Genomic DNA, 16,317 nt, shown 5'->3' with positions numbered 1-16,317 from the left:
CTGTTTCCCAGCTTACATTTTAGCTACAGCCATTTGTGGCCTCTGTATTATAAACAGCATTAAAGTATAACATTAAAATATATCACAGAGTTGTTTTCTCCGGTTATATTTTTATTGTACTTATATATATGCAAAATAATTTTATCATACAAAAATGACAATCATTTCACATTTCAATGTAAAACATGCAGTTATCTGTCATGACTTCCTGCAGTGTGAGGTAAAACAGAGATACAGATACAGTGAAAGTCCTTAAAACATAATGCATTGCCTACATGATACATTATAAATGAGAATATAACAATTAAAAAACTGCATCTATAACTACAGCCTAAGGTGGAGACATAGTGACAGTGACAATAGGACACACAGTCCTGTACACATGCGGTATGTGCACTAACAACATTCCTCTTTCACAGTCTTGAAGAAGGAGCTGAGGGTGAGCTGCCGGCCTCCACTCTTAGCTCCACCCAGTCCTTTCTTTTTCGAACTCTGTAGCTTCTCGTCCTTTTTTACGTCTGTGTGCTTTCGCCTTTTTCCCTCCTGACCAAGCCAAATAAACATATTACTCAAGGATTATAGAGAACATTACATAGGCTGTGCAGCTTTATGAAATACACAGGAACTTACCTTAGAGGCTTTGTTGACAGAGTCCACAGAATCATACAGCTTTACAATCTGCAGGAGAGTAAGACCACCATCAGACCACATGCTACCACATGTGGACACGTGACATTTTAAAGAAAAATAACATTGTTTTTTTTTTTTTATAAAAACTCCTCAGATTTTGTTGGAATTACATTATTTGTGGTATAAAATTTTCTATCAGTCTCTACAATAGGAGTCAGGTTGTTCTGACAAGCGTAACTTCCCTGATTTGTTGTCAGTATTTAAGAATATAAGGTGCATCAGGTGTTGCTGTTAAGAGAGGAAGCATTATTTGGCTTTGAGGCTTTGGGTTTTATTTCCAATCTATAATCTGTTTTGTGTCTTTGTGAAAAAGAGAACATACACTGCATACTCTGGTCTTAGAGACTGGCCACTTTGATTAAAGGTGTGTTTCACATCTGAGCACAGTAAATATTCAGTATTCACAGTATATTTGGACCAACTGCTGCTTTCTGCGAGTCACAATCAAGTCCACTCTTGTTGCAGCTGAGTTGAATTACACAGCAGGGATTCAGACACTCCAACAGTGTGTAGAAAAACACAAACCTTCTTCAGTCCTGTGGATACGGCAGCTTCCAGCAAGGCAGATCTGGTGAGCCACTGTGTGTTTTCAGTCTGTGTGTGTGTGTCTGCCTCCTTCAAACACACACTGTAAACCACATATGTCTGGTGGATGTGAGAGAAGATGTGAACCACCTGCAAAGAGCACAGTATAGCTACAGAAACAGCTGATTTGTGTATAAAAGTGGATGGCAGATATGTGCAGAATGTCAAACGTACCTCTCCCACATACTGCAGGAGGTTTTCAGTCAAATGGGTTCCCAGTACTCTGCTTACTTCATCACGCAGTGACCTCTTCTGTTTCATCTCAGAGTTTTCTTCCTCCAGAAGAAGACTTGGAAACTCCCACAAGCCTGCCAGCAAACCTGAACACACACACAAAAACAATGATGGCAACAACCACAATTATATAGCCTGCTGCCACACCCATGAATAATTACTTAGATGCACTGATGATGAATGACTTGATACCATAAATGCTCCACAAACGCTGCAGGACACTGACCTTTATTTGGTCTCTGTATGAGCAGGTACTCGTCCTCTCCCTCCTCTCCAGGCCTGCTCACCACACAGGTCAGCGTTCGCTCCACTCTGGGAGGCTTCTTTGCCAGCTTCCTGGGGAAGTTCTGAACACCCAACTCATTGTCCCAGGGCTCCAAGGGACACAGCAGACATGTAATGTTGTTTACTGAGAGCAAAAAGAAAAGCACTTTGATATCAGACATTTCAGAGTCTAAACAGGAGACAAGGTGGGGCTTACTGCAGTCTTCTATATCAGGCAGGTTTGAAGTATCTCTGCCACCCTTCCTCAACAGCTTCTTGGAGTTTTGCTCTTGTTTGACACAAACCTGCACAGACACACAATCTTAAAAATCACAAACCAACCAATCTATGTTGGCACTGGCATCACCTGTGTTTACAAACCAAGATCACACATACTGTACCTTGTGATAAGAGCGGCAGTGAGTCTGCACAGGACACTGGCTGCACAGTGCTCCTTTAGGAGTGCAGATTCGTGCTCCTAGCTCCATCATGGCCTGGTTGAAGTCTCCTGGTCTCTCTGGGTCCACTAAGGTATTAGCTAGACTCCTGAAAAAAAGTTACAGCATATTTATTTTAGTAATCACCGTGTCAGTTAGATTAGATTAGTCTTAATCTCACCAAAGTGCTTCTGTCACTGCAGGACTTGTGCAGTCAGCTCCAATGGCCCTCAGACGACACAGCACACGAATCACATTTCCATCCACAGCTCCTGTAACCTAGGCAACAAAACAGCTGTCAGCGATAAATGAGGGAGTGTGGCTGTCGAGGGCTGTGAGTTTGCTTCAGAGCACGGGTACGCACAGCTCTGCAGGTGTCTCAGTACCAACCTCCCCCAGTGCAATAGAGCCTACAGCTGCAGCAGTGTATCGTCCCACTCCAGGCAACTGTTTCAGCAGGCTGTCCACTGTCCGAGGCATCTGTCCTTTCATCTGTGACACAACCTGAAACAATAAAACAGATAAAAAAGTTCAATTACCAGTACTTTAAAATCCTTTGCACAATGACACAAGAACACACAAGTAGCGACACAGACAAGACCGAATGGAGATTTCAACAACAAACAGGTTTGACGCAGCACAGACCTTATGAGCTCCTTCATGCAGTCTTTTCCCACGGGAGTAGTAGCCGAGGCCTGCCCACATCTGGTTCACCTCCTACCCATCAATATAATCAACACATTTCATTTCAACTTCACTTTAAAAGGACTGTATTGGTATGTTGAATCACCTCCAGTGTAGCAGCTGCAAGATCCTGCACTGTGGGCCACCTCTAGAGCACAACAAACAAGAGAGCAAATTATACATAACTGTTGTAGTGATTTGACTGAATACATCACAAACCAACAATACCTTCATCCACTTGTTGTAGTAGTCTATTACTGTGGCAACTTGAGTCTGCTGCAGCATTATTTCTGAGACCCACACTAAAAACAAATAAATAAATATCCTTTACATGAGTGTATGTTGAAATTAAACTTCAGTATCTTTGTCCAAAGTGATTGATTTACCTGCATAGGTTCTGATGTTGAGGTCTGACTCTGTTAAAGCCTGGAGATGACACACAGAGAGCAGAAGACAGACAACACACAAATGTTTGTGTTAGGACAGTTTTATGAATGCATTTTATTCAGTGTGTAATAACAAAGTATTTGTATTATACATGGAATATTTGCACTTCAGTATCTCACATTACTTTGCTTCACACAGTCTGTACCAGACAATCAGACACAACAAACTGTCTCTTTTTACCAGAGTCCTCCATGGAAGCTCTCTCTGCTCCTTGTCATACCAGCTCAGGAGCTGAGAGCGCAGCTGCACAACATCAGCAGGATCAGGAAAGGTGTGGTATGAAGACGGTGAGGAAACAGCTGTGCTCTCCTCTAAAAAAGGAAGAAATGTTTACTTTAATCACACACGTTGCGACTGTGTAAACACGAGTCTGGATTACATGGAGTTTATAATTACCTTATAGGCACCGTTAATAAGACAAACAACGACAGACTGGTAGTTTATAGCATAAGTATAAAAAGTAACTGAAACAAACAAACAGGCCACAGTGTTTTAAGTAACATGGCAGCTACCTTGTTTTACAGTCGTCTTCGACCTTTTCCGCTTCGGCTTTGCTGTTTCTATCACCTCCAGTCCGGCCCTCTTTCCTTTATGCATCGCTGAACGCAGTCCACTCATAATTATTAAAGAATATAATAGTCTATAGGGATTTGTTTTTATTTTGGGATTGTTTACTTCTGGAACTCATTTGCGGCTCCCGCCACGTTCAGGAAGGATGGAACATGTTCGTCCAATCAGCTGTACGGAAGGCTGGTGACGTGCATCATACGTAATTCCGGTGGGAAGGTCAGCAAATGAGACGGTCTCATTTTACAAGCATCATTTTGTATCGATTATTTATTAGAAGCAAAAACACTAAGACGTGAATGTGTTTTAGAAATGTTTTTCCCTTTAATTCCACAGAAGACAAATGGCAAAGTTATGACTGAATATTTATTAACATACAAACACAGAAGTGGCACAAAGTTTTCAGTTTTATTAGTTTGCATTAATGAAGTGATCTGTAGGTCTGGGTGACTTGTTATCAGCTGAAACTGGAAACAAACGAACACAATTATGATAGCATAGCACAGGAAATATATAAAATATATAACAATAATTACCTTGTGAAAAAGGCAATGTGGTTTGATAGCAGGTTTTCTGCTTGTGTTTCATCCATACTCTTGTACAAAGTGTCAGCTCTGGTCTGTGGAAAGACAGTGAATACATTTGATTCTCCAGCTTTCACCGTGAACCTTTGACTGTTGTAGTGTTTTGTACTGCTTACCATAAAATCTGCAAACAGTGTGCTGCCCATGACCCTCTGTACCGGCTCTGCAACGGCTGGGAATGAACGCACAAAGTGCTGTTGATGACAACAAACATTTAGTGTTATTATATGTCTGTCTGCACGTGTCTATGGGTTTATACTTTGAGGTGTAGAAGTACTAGAAAAAGCAAAATACAAAATGTTTATGCCCAAGGCATGTATGTACCTCCAAGGCTAAGCTGGCTTGTATTTGGGAATCAGTGTGTTCCCTGTTCCCCATGGCACACAGAAGATTTTGGATCACTCCGAGGGAGAGGAGCTCACGAGAGAGCTGTTGATCCTCCTCAGCCAACAGCCTCCAACACAGCAGACATCATCAAAAACGTGAATACATGTACATAGACTACAATAGCTAAAATGATACTGAGACAAGTGAAAGTAATTGGCATCATAAGAGAGAGCATATTATGTTTTTATGTTGAAGTGGCAGGCATCATTTTTGAGGGAGTGACAAGATACCACCACACAGTGGACCTGGTTCTTACCGTATAGTTTTAGCAGCAGCAGCTTGTTGCACAAACACAGGTAGAGATCCAGTCATTCTGATCAGCTCTGCCTCTGAAGGGAATGTTACAGGATTGCATGATGAATAACTGCTTAGGTTCTATGCACGATTCAGCTATACACCAGTCTTAAGGAACAGCTGGCAGTACTTCCACAAAACAACAGACAACCAGACAAAAGCATCACCTTCTGTAATCTGGTGCTGCTGCACTTCTTCTTTATTGGGCCTTAACAGAGTCAGCAGTCCACTGAGCAGCATGGTCTTCACCTCATACCGCTTCAGGTGTAAGATCAGTTTAGTAGCTGTCAGACAGACACATAGAGGAGATCATGATTAACTGCTCTTGGCCCACCATACAAAGCTTTTCAGTGTTCTATATTAAAATCCAATACAACATTTTTACCTTCGTCCTGGACCTCCAGGTGCAGGGACCTGAGCATACTGAGCACAGGCTCTACAATACTGTGGTGTGCCGACTTTAATTTTTGCTATGAGACAAAAACAGGAACCAGGTTATGGACTTAAATAAAATACACACATTGCAAAACCTGCATTTACCTGCACAGTGATTAAGGTGTGCAGGGCCAGTTGCTGGGCCTTAGGTGAGGTGCAAGTCATGAGAGCGATCAGAGCTTTGTAGATTTGCTCTTCATATTTGGGGTTTCCATGTGATAGAGACTCCAACAGGGCCCCTGCTGCCTCCTGGGATTCCTCTGAGTTTGACATTGCTAGACACTGTGCTATGACTTTAACACCTAAGACAAAGTAGAAAAAAGTATTTAATATGGGGCTAAAACAAAGCAAGCTATTGGTCACACCTGGTCCTTACCATGGCTTTCACAGATTATCTCTTTGTGCTTGCGTCCTGCATTTGAGACACAGAGTAGAAGACGGAGGGCTTCAGCTTTGTCGTCCTCTTTGCTTGGAGGGTGGCTCAGAATGTCCAAGAGAGTGAGAACCCCTCCATCCGCAAGAAACTCCATCAGGTACTGATCACTGAGAAGCACCAGACAGGTGGGTCACTGAAAGTCATGCAGTTGTTTAAACATTCTGATGGTGAATTTGAGCTCACTCACTGACTAGAAGCAGACAGGAAAATCCCAACTGCTTTGAGCTGGAGCCCCAAGAATATCCCAAACATATACCTGAATATTCAGTGAAGGACTCTCATCACATGCGAAAAGGACAGGAAAGAAGGACAGGTTAGGTTAGTCAAAGAGCGACCCGGTCAACCCAGACAGCTGCACAAAGGACTTAATTTCCCCACCAGGGATTAATAAAGTAAATCTAATCTAATCTAAAGGATACGTGAGTCTCATCCAGGTGGTGAGTCGAGCCAGGAAGAGGCTGGCAACCTGTGCGAACTCCATCTCCAACTCATAAAATGTCTTCCCCGAGTTGTGGCTCAGAAATGTGTTCAACATGCGGCTGCGGACCGTCCGGTCACCTCGGTCCCACTCCCGAAGAAAACTGAGCACTTTACCGATGTTGGCTTGTCCTTTCTGTGCCGACATCGCTTAGTTTTCCTGCTTCCATGCGTAAGAACGCATCTGAAGCCGCAGTGGAGACGCACTGACTCTCACAGTAAAACAGGAAAAAACAAAAAGGACAGGTTCTCGTCTTCGTTTGAGTTCCTCCTTTACTAGCCTTCGTTTGCAAAGATGGAGCAGTTGCCAAGCAACGCCAGAACTACAATCCCCATAATGCATACTGACCGTCCCGAGGAAGGATTTTGCGACGATATTTGCGCGCGGGTTGCGGAAGGAAAGAATATAAGAAAATGTGTCATAAATGCAGCACAGGTTACAGCCAGTCTCATCCTATAATAAGCTAACAGTGAGAGGCCCTCTGTTTACTCTGTTTCACCTTTAGGTAAAACCCATGATGTAGTTTTGCTCTTCAAACAAGCTCTAGCCTGATGACAGGTTATTTCTTTACATAGGGACTGTATCTGACTGACACTCCACCCAGCAGCCTACTATTAACTGAAATTCCTCTAAAAAAAGGGGCAGCACTTATAAAATGGTTAAAGTGAATAAATATAATTCCACTCAGTGTAGAATACCTCATTCATTTGCTTTTGTGGTGCGTTATGTATTGCTAACAGATTTCAACATAGAAAGTTCAGCGTGTTTTCCAAATCTTCTCAACTGGTGCCAACAAAATAAATCCTGCAGAAGTCCTCCAAGACCTAAAGACTTGAAATGTCTCTAGACACAACTCTCAAAGACTACGTCACATTTTCAAACTACACAAAGTCAAAATCATATTCCATCTTCAAAACCTTCCCAGAAATGCATCCAGACCAGGCTGGAGCTGGAGCAAGCTGCTAGTCCTTGTAAAAATAAATAAATCAGAATTTCCCACTGACAAATAAATGAACTTCTGCACGAATTTCTTTTAACATTTGATCTCTAACAAAACATTTGATCTCTAACAAAAAAAAACAGACAACACCTTCCCCATGAATACACTTTGGACCACAGTGAGAACCTCTCTCATCAGCTTGGAGAACTGATTGACTGTGGACGTGACTGTGACTTAGTGGAATATCACAGTGGTAGTACCATTGTGGAGACAGTCTGTGCTCACAGTCATCCTTTCTCTCAACCCAGACCTCAGAGCTTCACAGCCTTGCTTCACCAACCTCAGCCTTAATGTCCTGTCTAACTGCAGGTCGCATGCCAACACATTTGACTGGTGAGACATTTCCACCAAACCTCTTAAACCTGTTGTCATCTGCAGTCACTGTCAGCATGTTTGCTTTGAGTCAGAAACAGATGAACCTTTCTAATAAACATGTTCCATTTCAGGTACATCTACACCAGAGGAATTGAGATCACTGAGTCCTCTGCTCTCTGCATTCTGAAGATGGCTGCTGACTGGGGTCTGACAGCACTTCAGAATGAGGCTGAACTTTAGTTCAGACTTTTCCTGAGGTCCCACTGAAGCTCATTGCTTTCACAATGATACTAGTTGAGCACTTGCACACACTGGGCAGTCCACAGTATCACACAGGCAAGATGCAGGGCTTTCAGTCCAGTGCTTTACTCTTCAGGATGCTCAGTACAGAGCTGGTGTCTACACACCCAGGATTTACACTGACAAACCATGGAGACAAAACCCAGAGACTACACCTGCACACAGGCATACTCAGTCACTTTTCCAGCAGATCAATAGTCATCTGATTTCCAAAAACCTGTTCATAACAGTGTCTGCTTTACTTTTCACAGCATGTGCTTGTATGCAAGGGCATATATCAGTACAACAGATTGCTCAACAAAAAGAATAATGACTTACTGAAGAGTGAAGTGTTGCATGCCTTTAATGCTCCTCAATCTGCCAAAAACTGATTTCCGTTGCAGGAGGACCCGCAAAAAAGCGATTAAGGCCTCTACAGAGTGCCTGAGTGGTTATTTCTGCATCAAAACTACTTGATTTCATTCTTGTCTGTGATATAACAGATTATAATCCAACCAGCCCATTTATACCTGTTAAAACACATTTAAAGAGCCAATACACCCCATGAACTGCATTTTCCACCTGCAAAAAAAAGTGATTAAGGCCTCTACAGTGCGCCTGAGTGGTTATTTCTGCCAACATCACTTGAATGAATTAACTGGTTAGCTATTAGCTGCAGCTAACTCTGTCCAAAACTGAGGCTAATTTACATTACGGAACATGTGGCTTGCAGTCAGGTACTTTTATGCACGCATTCAAACATTGTTTCATGTGTGTAAAATTACCTTTAGTTACATTGTTTAAAAAACAAATATGATGACATCATTATGTTCTGTTGCTGTTTCTCTAAACACAATAACATTGATTTGAATTCACTCAGCTATAATCTAGTTTGTCCTGCATGGAAAGCTCCTTCTTCATATATCTAGGTCTGCTGCCAGTATGTTCAAACCAGGATTAAACGTCATATCGATCCAAAACCTCCTATCTTTCTTGAGAAAAAGTACTTTTTCTCAAGAAAGTACTTTACAAAAAATACTATAGCCTATATTAGGTATACACAATAAATAGGCTAATACACTATTTTTTTAGAATATAGCACTAATATATTAACACAAAGTATTGCTTCCTTAGGAAAATAGCAAATAGGAAAATCCTGCAGATAGGAGGTCCTGCGCTTTGGCCATCGACATGTGCACAGCTTTAATGAGATCGCGCACTGACCTGCAGGCCTGCGCTGCCACCAGGAGGTGGAGATAAGCGCAGGACGCGCTCTGACTGCTGGAGGTTTGCTGCCCTCCGCAGGCTGCTTCCCGGTGCTTCTTCTGTGAGATAAAGAAGAGACATCTCGGCGTAATGAAGAGTAAAATAACATCTTCTACAGACTATTGTCGTGTTTTATCCCCACACGCGTCACTCCGTGTAGCTGCTGTGTGGTATTTCCCACACAGAGACGCACAGTGACCTGCTGGATACACTTTTAATCGGCGGCTGCTTCACGTGCACGGGGCGACACTTGGTTTTTCCGGAGCAAACGCGGGCATTGTTTACATTTTTAACAACATCTGAGACACGTAATGAGTCCCGACATGAGCTGAAGATCACATCAAGCTTTTATATTTCTCTAAAAGCTGATGTGTGAGTAAACAATGGCAGCGCAGAGCCGGCATGGCACGTCAGGCAGAAGAACACAGGGAGAGTGACAAGGACGGGGAGAGGGAGAAAGAAAGGGGAGGGGAACTGACATTAAAGCAACACAACAAGGAAACTACACTGCAGAGCCACAGACGCCTTCATTTTATGTTTTTGAATAATAGCCGGAGCTAGTGTGGCGAAGTGTATCTGTGAAATCTGCCCGGAGCTCCGACCCCAGCACCGCCTCAAGTGCCCCGGAAAGGAGCAGCTTTGGACCGAGTTGGATTTAAAGGCGCTCTCCGTCGCTTTCAGAGATATGGGTGAGAATAATGAAAGAGGGCTTTAATAGTGATTGTGAGTGAAATTAACAGAAGGGGAGCAGGCCTCTTCTTGCGAACACAGCCGTGCCCTAATGGGAGGTGGAAACAAAGGGCAGCATAGCTTAGCCGTAATTAATGTCATTTAGATCATCTTCTGGCTCTTCTGGCCCCTGGAGATTCCCCTCAGCAGGACAGGATTGCTATCATTTTAGCATTGCTGCAGTTATGAATGGGGCCGGCTGCCATTACAGTGGGGCTCTTACTGGAAAGTCATCACAATTAAAAATAATGGTCATTTACATTGCTGATGTAACTTTGCCATGCAGATGTTTTATTAGCAGTCAGCTGCTCAGCTAATTTTAAATCACTTAACTAGCCAGGATTCTAGGTTTGGTTTTCAGTATTAACATGACCCTCACATAGCACTGGTGTATATGTGTGTGTGTGTGTGTGCTCAGACTCAGAACCACCCAGCTCTCCACAGGTGGTGGAGGATGGAGGCGAGGAGGATGAGGAGGAGCTGAGCGGAGGGGAGGAGGCAGACCTGCGGTCCAGCTCAGGCCGGGGCTCCCTGCTGACCCGCAGAGGCATCACCCTGAGAGTTCTGCTTAAGGACGGCCTGGTGGAGCCAGGAGACGGCGTGCTAGCCATTCACTACCTGGTAATAACACACATCTGCTCTTATATTATATTTATTATTCATCATGTCAGTGGAAGCTACCTGGGGTTCAGTTCCTTCTCTGACCCACAGCTGTGCACAATGTCGTGCCTTTGCCGTGTTCCTCTGACAACACAAAGAAGTAACCCCACAAACTTTTCTTGAGACTTTCTGTGTGTTTTCCCTCAGGGTAAGAACTTTGTTGGGGACCTGTTGAATGATGGGAAAATCCGATGGGTGGAGACAGGTCAGATCTTCAACTCTCCCAGTGCCTGGGCAACACACTGTAAACGCCTGGTCAACCCAGCCAAGAAATCCGGCTGTGGCTGGGCGTCAGTACGCTACCGAGGCCAGAAGCTAGTCCAGTACAAAACCACCTGGCTGCACAAGTATCAGCCCAGCGCAGACATGGTGAGCTGAGAACAGGGGCAATACCCTGCCCTAATGTATTTCCAGGTCATTTTTTATTCAGATGACAAAAAGATTAAAACGTGCTTTAACTACAGAGAAAAGAAGAGAAAAACCAAGTGACAGATCCTGTCTTTGCACACAGGGGAAGAAAAATGTAATTTAATGAGACACAGTTGACTGAATAGATCCTGTCATGTTTCCTAACCTCCCTTTGACAAATATTGTGTTCATTTCCTGTGATGCCAGAGCCTGGTGAGTGAAGAGGATGATGATGAGGATGAAGAGGAAGGAAAGACAGCTATGCAGGCAGACGAGAAGAATAAGAACACCAAACCTGGATTACATGGTATCCTCCTCTCCTCTCCTCTCCTCTCCTCTTATTTTGTAATTTTACAATTTTTACAAAAAACATAATTGTTTGGTGACAAAAGTATTGGCACTCATTATATTCATTCATTCATCATTATATTACATTTTCAAGACTAAATCATGCAGACAGGTGTGGAAGGGTCAGGGGGGAAGGGTCAGGGTTGACATACCTGTCGGAGGTTGTTGGAAGGTTCTGCTCGGAGATAAAAAGGAATCAGCCAAGGTTTATTTTACTTGCATTACCCACTAGCTAAGCATCATTGTGAAGTCTGAATACATCAATTTGCAAGTTAGAAAGTGCATTGTAACTGACCACCAGCAAGGGAACAGCTATAAGAAAATTACAGAAACGTTTTTAAATCCCTCAGTCAACAGTGAGAGGAATTATAAAGAAGTTTATCATGACTGCCCCAGTTGAAAACCAGCCCAGATTTGGATATCCAAGAAAAAGTGACAACAGCAGTGCCAGAAAAATTGTGCGAGAGGTCAAAAAGGTCAAAAAAAGGACTTACAGCCAGGGATATCAGGAGAGACTATCTGGAACATCTGTACACACAAGAACTGTACAGAGAACAAATGGGTACAGAGGATGTCGACCCATCAAAAAGCCTCACCTGAAAGCTGTCCACAAGAAGATGCAACTGGAGTATGCCAAGAGGTATGTAAGTGAATCTGACAGCTTCTTCTCAAAAGTACTGTGGTCAGACGAGTCGAAGATAGAGCTGTTCCAAAATAACAGCCTGTGTTTGGAGACAGCCAGGAAAAGCCTTGGAGGTAAAGAATCTGGTGCCTACTATAAAGCACAATGATGGCTCCATCATGGTTTAGGGATGCTGCAGTAGTGCAGGCACTGGCAGTCTTTATATCATAGAAGGAAAGATGAATGCCACGATGAATCAGGAAATACTCTGTGATCAAATGCTCCCATCAGAAAGGCAGCTACTGGGTCGATGTTTCTACTTCCAGCATGACAACGATCCAAAGCACACAGCCAAATCAACAACTGAATTTTTGAATAAAAATACATTTTCTGTTCTACAATGGCCCTCCCAGTCCCCAGATCTCAACCCCATTGAGATGTTATGGGCAGATCGGAAAGTTGCAGTTGCTTCAAGAAAGCCTTCCAGTCTGACTGAACTGAAGACTGCCAGCAAGAATGGACTAAAATACCTGTGCAGAGGTGTCGGCAGTTGATGCCAGGCTACAAGAACAGATTACTAGCTGTTGTAAAGGCCAAAGGCGGACATACAAAAAAATACTAACTTTGAAGTGCCAATACTTTTGTCATCAAGCAATTCATTTTTTTTTTTTTTGCAAATTTTTTTTTTATTATTTGTTGATCACATAATCGTTTTTAATTGTTCATTTAGTTTACTTCAAAAACAATTTGCATTAAACCAATGCTTAATGCAAAACATGTCAAATTGACAGGGGTGCCAATACTTTTGTCTCCTACTGTATATTCAAATGGTCATCTTCACTGTGTTACAGACGTCATGGTTTCACGGAGAACTGACAGAGAGAGAATTCCTGTCAGATATTGCAGCTTGGGCACCAGGGATGCCGCCAGGTACTCTACATTTTTACACAGCATTGTACATACTTACACAGTATACAGTAGTGTGCGTGAAGTGAAATAAAGTGCGGTGCTGAACCTCTGCCCTCAGAGATCCACACACACTAGTGGAGCTGTCAGCCTTCTCGGCCATCAATAGATTCCAGCCTTTCAATGTAGCTGTGTCCAGTAATGTACTGCTGCTAATGGTGAGCATTAACTTAAAGGACGGCTGCTAAATATTGGTCAGCACCTAAGAGACAAACCTACCTGTTCTTTGTCCTTTGCAGGACTTCCACTGTCACCTTACCACCAGTGAGGTGGTGGGATATCTCGGAGGACGATGGGACACCAACACACAACGTGAGTGTTCCTTTATCCCAGAAATAAGAACATATCTGCCACAAGGTATGGAAATAGAAGAAGACCCGACTGAAGCTTCTTGATCTGTCTCCTTTGTTTTTGCCCTTGCTGTTATTTAGTGCTGACAGTCTTAAGGGCTTTCCCCTGTCGGACAAGGCTGGGAGATAGAGAGGCGGCTTCTGCTGTTGAGGAGGAGGTAACACACGAACAACTGAATCACTGTGTCCATGCAGCCAGCAAATATCAACATGCATAGATATGCAAGATAACAGATCTGCCACGTCTGGTCAAAGCAGTGTGTGCGTATCCCCATTCAGATCTGTCAGAACCTGTTTATGCGTGGGCTGTCATTGGTGGGCTGGTACCACAGTCACCCACGAGGTCCAGCCCTGCCGTCGCTCCAAGACATCGATTCCCAGATGGACCATCAGCTGAGGCTGCAGGGCTCCAACAATGGCTTCCAGCCCTGTCTGGGCATCATCTGTGGTAAGTTTAGATATGTGGCATGGTGATGGTGTGATTAGTTTAGTGCCAGAAGTAGGGATCAACCAGTTGGGATACCTAGATCATTGGGGGCAACAGTGGCACAGTGGGATAGCAGGGTTGTCCAATAACTGGAAGGTTGGTGGTTCGATCCCAACTCCTCCCTAGTCACTGTTGTGTGTTCTTGGGCAAGACACCTCACCGTAGCCTGTGGCGCGCCTTGCTAGTCATTGTATGACACTGCTTGTGCAGCAGCCGTAACGAATTTCCCTCTGGGATTAATACAGTATCTAAAATAAAAAAAAAAAAAAAAAAAAAAATAATATATGTGTGGTCCTGTATAGACTCTGAAAATCACTCAGAATTAAACTGCATCTACTTTAGGTCAATTTACTTTAAACTCCTATTTCCAGGTCCATATTATCACGGAAATCAAGGTGTTGCATCTACAATTACTCCTTTCTGGGTTGTACCTCCGCCTGAGGTGAGGACACAGACATACAGTACTTAAGAGGTTTTAAGCCACTCGCCTTCTTGTTCTTCTGACGCTGGTTATTTTAACAGACTTTAGTGCTAAACATCATCTTCCTCTCTGCAGCAACGGCCAAACGACTACGGTATCCCAGTGGCTGTAGAGGTCACATATGTACAGGACAACTTCCTCACCAGTGATGTTCTCAATGAGATGGTAATGACAATAAATCCTGTCTTATACTGCAGAGGAAGATGCAAATTATTACATAAAGGTTGTCTTTCCTCCACAGATGCTGCTAGTTGAGTACTACAGAGCAGCTCCTGACCTCGTCCACTTCAACCAATACTGGTGTCCTGATACGACCATGCTGGACAAGATAAAGGTAGGGCACATGGAGCTTGTGTTATACTTGCAGGTGACCTCCTAAGCTGACCTACGTTGTCTTCCTCCTTAGGGCTCTCTAAGTTGCCATGCCCCCAAAGACCAGGCCTACTCTCAGATCTTAGAACATGTCTACAGTCAGCTGAGCAGCATGCACTGAACCCCTCTGGCGTCCCCGAGTTTCAAACACCTTATTCTGCAGTACTGAGTCAGGCGTATAATGTAAAACCTGCTTAAAAACATACAGATGCCTTGAATGCTCTCTATCTTGAGTGATACTTAATTTTGATTTGATTTGATTATTGTGAGTTTAAACACTTCAGAGCAGCTCCTGGAAGTTAAATCAGGAGTGGCGAAAAACAAATAAAAGTGAATCCCAAAAACAAACAGCATTACAACAAGAACTAGCAAAACCAAGGATGATAAACCATTTTATAGACTGAAGTCAGCCTGCCTGCCTGGCCTCTTTTACACATGGACCTATGTGCCTATCTGTGCCAGTACCCTGTGGTATGAGGAGATACTGCCAGATATGTACGATGTAAATCTGTAATTGCCTTTATAGACTAAACCAATGGGAACAGTGGTTGGGGAAAAAAGTAACATGTAGTGCAAAATATACAACAGTACATTAGCAATGTATGCAGAGCTGCCTGTGTTCGACCTAAACACTGCAACAGGTTCTGTGAATGTCTGTGTTCCTCAGTCAGACTGAAGTGTTGCTGTGTGCATGCAGGTAGATCCACTCTGCCATGCAAGTTCATCGTTTCTTAATTTAACAAACCAGGTGCGTGTGTGCATGTGTTGTGTCGTGAAGGTGCCTGTCTACTGTCTATCTGTCAGGTTATGTGAGACATGAGCCCTGTCGGTTAGGGCAGATTTGCTTCCTACTTATCTGTACTGTATTTATCACAAACTGTGGATTGTGTGATATACACATATGAAGACAGAGCAATGCCTTAAGCCTGCTGATTGATGATCCACAAAGCATTAAAATATACACACTGGAACTATTCAAACCCAACTGTCTGTCTGTTATTTGTTTACTTATATCTGAAATTATTGCTGCCTAATACAGTGGGAAGTCTCCCCCAGTGCTGCAAAAAAAGTTTAACATAAGGTCTTCTGTATGAGTGGACCACAGGGATATTAATAAACCCTGGACACTCATCGTGTCATCAGTTCACAAGTTGTCCTTCTTTGCATCACCCATGTAATCAATCATACTGGAAACACCCGACCACAACTGCTGTTTTTTGGTGATGTCATCACCATTTGGTCCTTGTCAATTTCACTCACTTTCTTATCCTTGCCCACAACAATAAACAGTTCCCTTGTTGTCAGATATAACACATCCATTAACAGATGGCATTGTAACGACACAATCAATAATGTTGTGGCTAAATGATGTATCGAAGCATGAACGACTATAGTTGAATGATAGTGTGCTCCCCACACTATTTAATTATAAGCAACACAACATGAGAGCCATAATGTGGCTACAAATACAACAATAACATTATGAATGTTTTCTTTTATTTATTTTAAGAA

General features: G+C 43.1%; 3 protein-coding genes across 4 annotated transcripts; 1 reads left to right on the top strand and 2 right to left on the bottom strand.

Annotated features, from left to right (window-relative positions):
* Positions 1 to 105: 105 nt before the first annotated feature.
* Positions 106 to 4,040, bottom strand: mutyh (mutY DNA glycosylase). Of its 2 annotated transcripts, none has more exons than XM_028403794.1 (15): positions 3,854 to 4,040; positions 3,522 to 3,652; positions 3,281 to 3,320; positions 3,123 to 3,196; positions 3,001 to 3,042; positions 2,856 to 2,927; positions 2,601 to 2,714; positions 2,392 to 2,489; positions 2,175 to 2,319; positions 1,991 to 2,078; positions 1,736 to 1,918; positions 1,450 to 1,595; positions 1,216 to 1,365; positions 631 to 678; positions 106 to 543 (listed from the first exon to the last, which is right to left on the bottom strand). In XM_028403794.1, the coding sequence occupies exons 1-15, from the start codon at positions 3,957 to 3,959 to the stop codon at positions 397 to 399; spliced, it is 1,584 nt and encodes a 527-aa protein (XP_028259595.1). In that variant the 5' UTR covers positions 3,960 to 4,040; the 3' UTR covers positions 106 to 396. The 2 variants fall into 2 exon arrangements, with proteins under 2 accessions (XP_028259595.1, XP_028259596.1); XM_028403795.1 differs by having other exon boundaries at positions 1,507 to 1,595.
* Positions 4,041 to 4,301: 261 nt separating this feature from the next.
* On the bottom strand, positions 4,302 to 6,798 carry armh1 (armadillo like helical domain containing 1). The gene is made up of 11 exons (XM_028404330.1): positions 6,464 to 6,798; positions 6,232 to 6,300; positions 5,985 to 6,151; positions 5,714 to 5,910; positions 5,559 to 5,643; positions 5,341 to 5,457; positions 5,136 to 5,208; positions 4,817 to 4,946; positions 4,609 to 4,686; positions 4,445 to 4,527; positions 4,302 to 4,375 (listed from the first exon to the last, which is right to left on the bottom strand). Exons 1-11 carry the CDS (start codon positions 6,667 to 6,669, stop codon positions 4,366 to 4,368), a joined length of 1,215 nt encoding a protein of 404 aa, XP_028260131.1. The 5' UTR covers positions 6,670 to 6,798; the 3' UTR covers positions 4,302 to 4,365.
* A 2,611-nt stretch (positions 6,799 to 9,409) lies between these two features.
* Positions 9,410 to 15,785, top strand: mpnd (MPN domain containing). The gene is made up of 13 exons (XM_028403711.1): positions 9,410 to 10,071; positions 10,530 to 10,732; positions 10,919 to 11,140; positions 11,387 to 11,486; positions 13,001 to 13,079; positions 13,177 to 13,273; positions 13,355 to 13,427; positions 13,547 to 13,623; positions 13,745 to 13,913; positions 14,324 to 14,394; positions 14,509 to 14,598; positions 14,675 to 14,767; positions 14,840 to 15,785. The coding sequence occupies exons 1-13, from the start codon at positions 10,068 to 10,070 to the stop codon at positions 14,924 to 14,926; spliced, it is 1,365 nt and encodes a 454-aa protein (XP_028259512.1). The 5' UTR covers positions 9,410 to 10,067; the 3' UTR covers positions 14,927 to 15,785.
* Positions 15,786 to 16,317: the final 532 nt, after the last annotated feature.

Source organism: Parambassis ranga, chromosome 4 (genome assembly GCF_900634625.1).
Source record: "Parambassis ranga chromosome 4, fParRan2.1, whole genome shotgun sequence".
Classification (NCBI taxonomy): domain Eukaryota; kingdom Metazoa; phylum Chordata; class Actinopteri; family Ambassidae; genus Parambassis; species Parambassis ranga.
Note: the sequence above shows the minus strand (reverse complement) of the source record. Positions and strands in the feature narration are given on the sequence as shown.

What these genes read in the sequence shown, in the direction of transcription:
- mpnd (XM_028403711.1), top strand. An exon ending in CACCAAACCTGGATTACATG is followed by an intron (nt 11,487 to 13,000) that starts GTATCCTCCTCT and finishes ACTGTGTTACAG; the next exon opens with ACGTCATGGTTTCACGGAGA. An exon ending in GTGATGTTCTCAATGAGATG is followed by an intron (nt 14,599 to 14,674) that starts GTAATGACAATA and finishes TTTCCTCCACAG; the next exon opens with ATGCTGCTAGTTGAGTACTA.
- mutyh (XM_028403794.1), bottom strand. Translation starts at nt 3,959, where the DNA reads ATGAGTGGACTGCGTTCAGCGATGCATAAAGGAAAGAGGGCCGGACTG. An exon ending in CAACATCAGAACCTATGCAG is followed by an intron (nt 3,197 to 3,280) that starts GTAAATCAATCA and finishes ATTTGTTTTTAG; the next exon opens with TGTGGGTCTCAGAAATAATG. An exon ending in CATACAGAGACCAAATAAAG is followed by an intron (nt 1,596 to 1,735) that starts GTCAGTGTCCTG and finishes GTGTGTGTTCAG; the next exon opens with GTTTGCTGGCAGGCTTGTGG.
- armh1 (XM_028404330.1), bottom strand. Translation starts at nt 6,669, where the DNA reads ATGTCGGCACAGAAAGGACAAGCCAACATCGGTAAAGTGCTCAGTTTT. An exon ending in ACACCTTAATCACTGTGCAG is followed by an intron (nt 5,644 to 5,713) that starts GTAAATGCAGGT and finishes TTTGTCTCATAG; the next exon opens with CAAAAATTAAAGTCGGCACA. An exon ending in AAGCCAGCTTAGCCTTGGAG is followed by an intron (nt 4,687 to 4,816) that starts GTACATACATGC and finishes TGTCATCAACAG; the next exon opens with CACTTTGTGCGTTCATTCCC.